This window comes from Mesitornis unicolor, unplaced genomic scaffold, assembly GCF_000695765.1.
Source record: "Mesitornis unicolor isolate BGI_N332 unplaced genomic scaffold, ASM69576v1 scaffold8149, whole genome shotgun sequence".
NCBI classification, from domain to species: Eukaryota; Metazoa; Chordata; class Aves; order Mesitornithiformes; family Mesitornithidae; genus Mesitornis; species Mesitornis unicolor.
The window spans coordinates 1-5,889 of NW_010207954.1; the positions used below are offsets into that span (position 1 = coordinate 1).

Sequence of the window (5,889 nt, forward strand, 5' to 3'; positions counted from 1 at the left end):
GGGGGTCAGGGTGCCTTCGCCTGTTGGAGAGTGGGGACACTACGAAGCAGGTGAATGGCACCCGTGTGGCGTCGGGTGAAGGCATTGACCTCCTGCGGGGCATCTGTCAGGAGTAAACGGGCTGCGTCCACTCTTGGGGGTCTGTGGACAGGAGGCCTGCAGCCCAGGATGGAGGGGCAGGGTGCCCTTTCTCCTCGCCTCCCTCAGAGACACCCCTCATGTGACTTTTTCCTCACGCTGTCCCATCTGGGTGTGCACTGGCTGGCTGTGAGGGTTGCCCTGAAGAGGTGAGGGTTGTTGGGGAAGGATAGGTGGGCATGGCATGGCTTCCTCTGAGGTCCCTGAGGGAAAGGGAGACTTAGCTGCTGTGAGTCACTTGGCCGCGGTGACAAAAGTGGGCCGAAGGAATGTCCCCGCCAGCGTGCCTGCTCCTCCCTGCTCCCGGTGAGGGATCCCAAGGGCGGTAGTTCAGATACAGGGGCTTCCCATAAGGATGGATGAGGTGAAGTGGGTCCCACCGAAGGTGACGTGTTCCTGAAGGAGTCCGAGAAACGAGGACAGGCCCTTTCCTTCCCAACCCTTGCAGGCAGGGGAGGATATTTCTCCCCTGACCCCTGTGCTGTGCCCAGCCCCGTGTAGCGCTCTGTGCCCCAGTGCTGGGAGCTGTGGTGTTGACACAGCTGCGGAAGTGACCCCTGAGGACGGTGGAAACCCCACAACAAAGAACTTTGCCGTGTCATCATGTTTTTTGGAGGCAGAGAGGTGTGAAGCCTCAGAGCTTGAAAAGAAGGATGGAAAGGGAAAAGTTTGTGTGGAAGAGAGATGGAAGGGGAAGAGTGAAGATTTCACAGAGGAGTGAGGAAGGTGCACTTGAGGACAAAGTGTGGTGCAGACAGAGAGAAAAAAGTAGCTGGCAAAGCAGGGAAAGAAGAAGGGAGGGCAGGGTGGATCAGCATGGATCCTGTTTCCAAGTAGCCTTGTGTTGTAATCCTCACTCATCTGCTGTGATGGATCAGGCAGATGAATGAATGGTTAAGCTGTGGAGCAGATTGCTAAAAGGTGTTACAGAGTCTGTCATGGGGCATTTTGAAGGACAGGTTGGACATGCACCTGTCAGGACTTAGTGAGCTTGCGGCTCATCTTGATCACCTCTTCTTACCCTGTTTTTCTGTCATTCCATGAAATCCCATCCTAGTAAGAATGATTTTCATCATCTGTTTGATACAGTGTATGTGGAATCTCCATCCTTGGAGATTTTTCAAAACTTGACTGGAAAAAGTGTTCAGTAACCTGATGTAATGTCAGAGTCAGCCCTGCTTTGAACATGGGTTTGGACAAGGTGACCTGCAGAGTTCCTTGCCAGCCCAAATTGTTCTGTGTTCCACAGTTTGCCAGTATGTGCTAGATTTATTGTAAGTAGTTATTAATGTTTTTAGTATTGACCTCCCCAGTACTTTCTGGAGCTGAAGAACTTGACACACAAGATGAGTGAACTCACTTACCTCTTCAGTCAACACTTGCTTCAATGATTAAAAATGCAACACTGACTGAAAGCAGCTGAACAATGCACTGAATTGAAGGTCTTCATCTTTCTTCTGACCTGAAGTGACGGTAGCGAGCATCTTCTTTGCAATTACTGGAAATACCAGGCTGTGGATAAAGCAGTTTGCAGGATGTTTTGGCTTGATTTGATCATTACTTTTTGCTCAAGTTATGTGACTTTGGGAGGGAGGAGCACTGTTTAATATTTTCATAATGGCCCAGTGCTGCTAAAGTCTAATTTTCCAGTCTTTTGTATTTTTATTACTGTTTTGTTAGAGCGAGCTTTAAAAAGCAGGACACCTCTGTGAGCTGGGTGCTAGAAAATCAAAGCAAACAGGCAGTTTGTGTCCCACAAAACTTACAGAATGGCAGCTTATGTGATCATTTACTTCTGTGTCAAGTGACCTGGTTGTCCTCTGACCTGTGCAGTCACTTCCAGAAATGCAGAGCATGGTAAAAGGAAGATATAACCTCACTTTGAATAAACTGTATGAAGTATGTAAATTGCATGCAAAGCAGAAGAGAATTAGGCCAAAACTCACTCTTCATCAGTTTTCTGAAACTTGATCTCTCTCTCTGCAAAAATATAGCACTTTTGTCTTGATTTGTCTCCAAGCACTGTCTGAAAAAGGCCGCAAGAAATGTCTTAGTTTTGAAGTGTTTGGCCACCAAACGAGAGAAATTTACGCAAGCAGTCATGCTAAAACTGAGGAAAATAAGTACATGAAAGTAGAATTTTTTCCTGTGTTTTCAGAAGCCGAGATAATGGTGCTACTAATGAGGTCTCCTAAATGTTAGCTTAATATTTGGATTACTGGTTTATTTCAGCAGCATTAGCTGCTATGGCAGAGTTTGGCAAAACAGCAACAACAAGGATATACACATGCTGGTATTTTGTTGCAGTGATTTAAAATGGTGTTCTTAAATATAAACTTTTCCAAGAATAACTTCCAAACTGCTTGAATCGTTTATTGTTTTTATTATTTTTGAACAATGTGCTAATAACTGAGGCCAAGACTTTCAGAAATGATTTCCCAGAGCTGTTCTACCTCAGCTTATATATAGACATCTGAAAAATTGAACCTGCAAAAATTTAGTAAGATTTAGGAATCTGGCTGACATTCCCGTGTTTGGAAACCTTTTCCACCATGCAGAAACGTGAGATTTGTAACCTACTTCAGGCAATTTCTTTTTCATTTTTAGGTCTTGGCTTGAGATACGTCTTGATAAACATTGTGTCAAGTTTTCTCATTTTTACCTTCCCTAGATTGGTTTTTTAACCTGCGCATTTTTCGTACCGTGGGCATTTCATGTGCTATTGTAATGCAAAACAAGGGAAATGAGCAGTGTGTAGGTAGAAGACAGCTCGTTGGCATTGGTTTTGCTTGCTTTACTGCATCACTGGAGGTAAAACATTTAAAACCAGATATTTTTGAAGGGCAATATGTTTTCAATTACTGAAATAATAGCTTAGTGTGGAAAACTCTCAAAATCATGCCACTGTCCTTGTAGGGAAGTTCCGCACAAAGGTCCTTTACAAGTTTGGGTTCTTGGTATCCATTTCATTGACTTGGCCTACTCTCCATTCTCGGGTTTTTATGTTCTCTTTATTTGAAAACAGCACTTTGTATAACATATCTCCTTACATGCTGTGATCTCAAACTGGTTTACCAAACGCACCAACTGCCAGTCTCCGAGGTAGGAAGCACTGTAGCAGCGTAGCACGTTAGCAGACCGAAATGGTGAGAGCTTTAAGAGTTACTCAAAGTATGGGAGTACTCCCGTGCAACGTCTAGAACAGAATCCAAGGACTGACTCCTAAGTCATGTACTTGAACTGCTGAGCAACACGAATTTCTGGCTTAGCTACTCCTCTGCAGGGGAGAAATGGTAGCTAATATTAGGCCAGGGTTCTTGAAAAATGCTGATTTTGAGTTTTTTCAGAACAAACATAAAGTCTGGGCAGAGAGTTTTGCAGAGGAGAATGAATGCCTTGGGGAAGTACATGTGCCTCCTGGTAGAATAATGGAGCAACTTAAAACTTTCTTGAGACTGAAATAAATTTCCCATATTTGTACCTGGTACCTCAGAGATTCCTGTGCTAGGAGGACAGGTAAAGCACTTGCTCTGCTACAGGACTGAGATTATTGAAGTACTGGAGTTTATGCGTGCCCCTCACATAAGCAGATGAAACTAATTATTATCATAGAAATTAGCTGTGCAGATGGAAAGACATTGCCTGTTAGCATCAAATAGATTGGATTTACCAAAGTTAAGACTAAGGATGAATCATGACTTTGTTAAAGGGACAGCCTTCCCTCTTTCAGTATTGTCTCAATGTGGCAAATTCCGGAGCTTAGCATTATGCTGAGATATCTTTTGTTTCCCATCTCAGGGGCTATGTCAGCAGCATAATTCTTTGTTCCTGATGATTCCACCAAAACAAAGCAAGGGAATTCATGCCTTTAAGATAACACGAGTCATTATGTTCCTTTTTTCCCCATTTGCTGACAAGGAAGAGCTTGCAGAATGGAGAAAGCATGGCCTGTCTCTGAGTGGGTGTGTACTTCGGTGCCTGTTGTTATAGATGAAGACTCAGTTGCTTGGTCCCATTACGTCAGCTAGCTTTGGCAGTGGCCTATTAAGAGTTGCTCAAGACAGTTGAGAGTGAATAATCCTGTAAATTATCTCATGGAAAGGGGTGCTTTTAATGCAGTCTGACATTAGAGAAGTAAAGTGAGCAAGCAGTTGCGTGTGACCCGGAGTCCTTAAGGTGGTTTGGATTACTGTAGTCAGCAGGCAGATATTCAGGATTTTTTACATTCCTGATTGTGCTAGAGGGAAAGTGTATTGGTTAGAGCAAGAAAATGGGTGTCAGGATTTGGCCATAGCATTTTGTCACTTCACTTCTGTATGCCTCAGTTTACCTGTTTATAATAGAAAGACTAATTTCTACAGGTTTTCAGATTCTGAATAAAGAGAATTAGGTAAAGGCTTATTACTTCTATGAATTTGTGGGGTTTGCCACCATTTATTCACCGTCATTTACGATTCTTTTTAATATTTTCACTTGGGACTAAAACTTTTCTTTTTTCTTTTATCAAAGACTCGGTCTTTGCTCAGTGTATTTGAAGAAGATGCAGGAACCCTTACAGAATATACAAACCAGTTGCTTCAGGCAATGCAACGAGTCTACGGTGCTCAGGTAATTTTTCATTTGTGTTTCTTTTGTTCAATGTGTGGGAGAAGATAAATTGCTATTATGATGCAGTTATTTACATGAAAGGTGCTAAGTACCTGCATCTCTTGTGGTTTAAGAGGAGTTGTGGGTGTTTTCCATCTGATATCTCCGTCCCCTCATATGCATGAGAAAATTCTTACCTGCTTTGTCTGTCTCCAGACAATAAATAAAACTGTGGTATGTCCTTACCTTATGGTACACTGGAAGCCCAGCCTTGACAACATTGCTTGCCTAAACGTAGACACAATACACAGATGAGTATTCACACTCTCTTTAGGCATCTAACTTAGATGTTGTGGTTTACCACTTGAAAAAAACTGTTTGCATCCATTGATTACAGAGAGAATGTACACTCTGGGTCCTACTGAAGTTGAGTACCTAAAGTAGTCAGTGTGGAAAATACGGGAGCAGGAGCAGAAAAAAATAACACTTTCTAAAGCACTTACTTGACCTAGATGGCTAAATCCCTTTGGAAGTAAAATTTTGTAGGGTAAATTATGTGCAGTGCTTTGGAAAATATTATTCTAAATCTGAGTGATTTTCAGTGAAGCTAGGATTCCCACGAGCATAAAACTAGGTATTTCAAAATACAATATCTAGGTCTTCAAAGACGTACACAGTATCACGTGGAACTTTTGCAAGTATTTTTGTAGGTTAGATACCAGAGTGCAGCTGAAACAACAGCTTATCTGTTCTTAAACCAGTAAATCAGAGGACACAGATGAGGCGACTGGGGGTATTCTGAATTTACTGGAAGACTGAGTGCCTGATTCTTATGTTACCAAGAATAATTTCAGCTGCAGAACTACTGCAAGTGTGTCCATCTGGTGGAATTGCTCTTTTGGGTGACTGATAGTATGACTTGCAAAAGAGCAGTCTGCCTAGGATCTGGCTACCTACACCTGGAAGATCCAGCTTTTGAGAGCTCCAAAGTCTTCCTGTCCTGGATCCCATGCAAATGCAGAGCAGAGGCTTACAGCACAGCTCAGATACTTAGAGAACAGCATAGCCCATAGCCAGGGGCTGGAGAGGGGACATAAAATCAGCACAGAAAGTCATGATGGGCATTTTGGAAGAGTCGCTGAGCTCCGAGAGTAGCAGGGATGT

At 43.0% G+C, this 5,889-nt stretch overlaps 1 protein-coding gene across 1 annotated transcript in view; it reads left to right on the forward strand.

The window, feature by feature from the left end:
- Window positions 1-4,647: 4,647 nt before the first annotated feature.
- Window positions 4,648-5,889, forward strand: part of APPL2 (adaptor protein, phosphotyrosine interaction, PH domain and leucine zipper containing 2) — a gene marked incomplete at its 5' end in the record, with an annotated part of 32,934 nt that continues 31,692 nt past the window's right edge. The window contains one exon of the mRNA XM_010192320.1: window positions 4,648-4,746. Within this exon, the coding sequence (XP_010190622.1) occupies window positions 4,648-4,746 (99 nt within the window). The remainder of the gene's footprint in view (window positions 4,747-5,889) is intronic.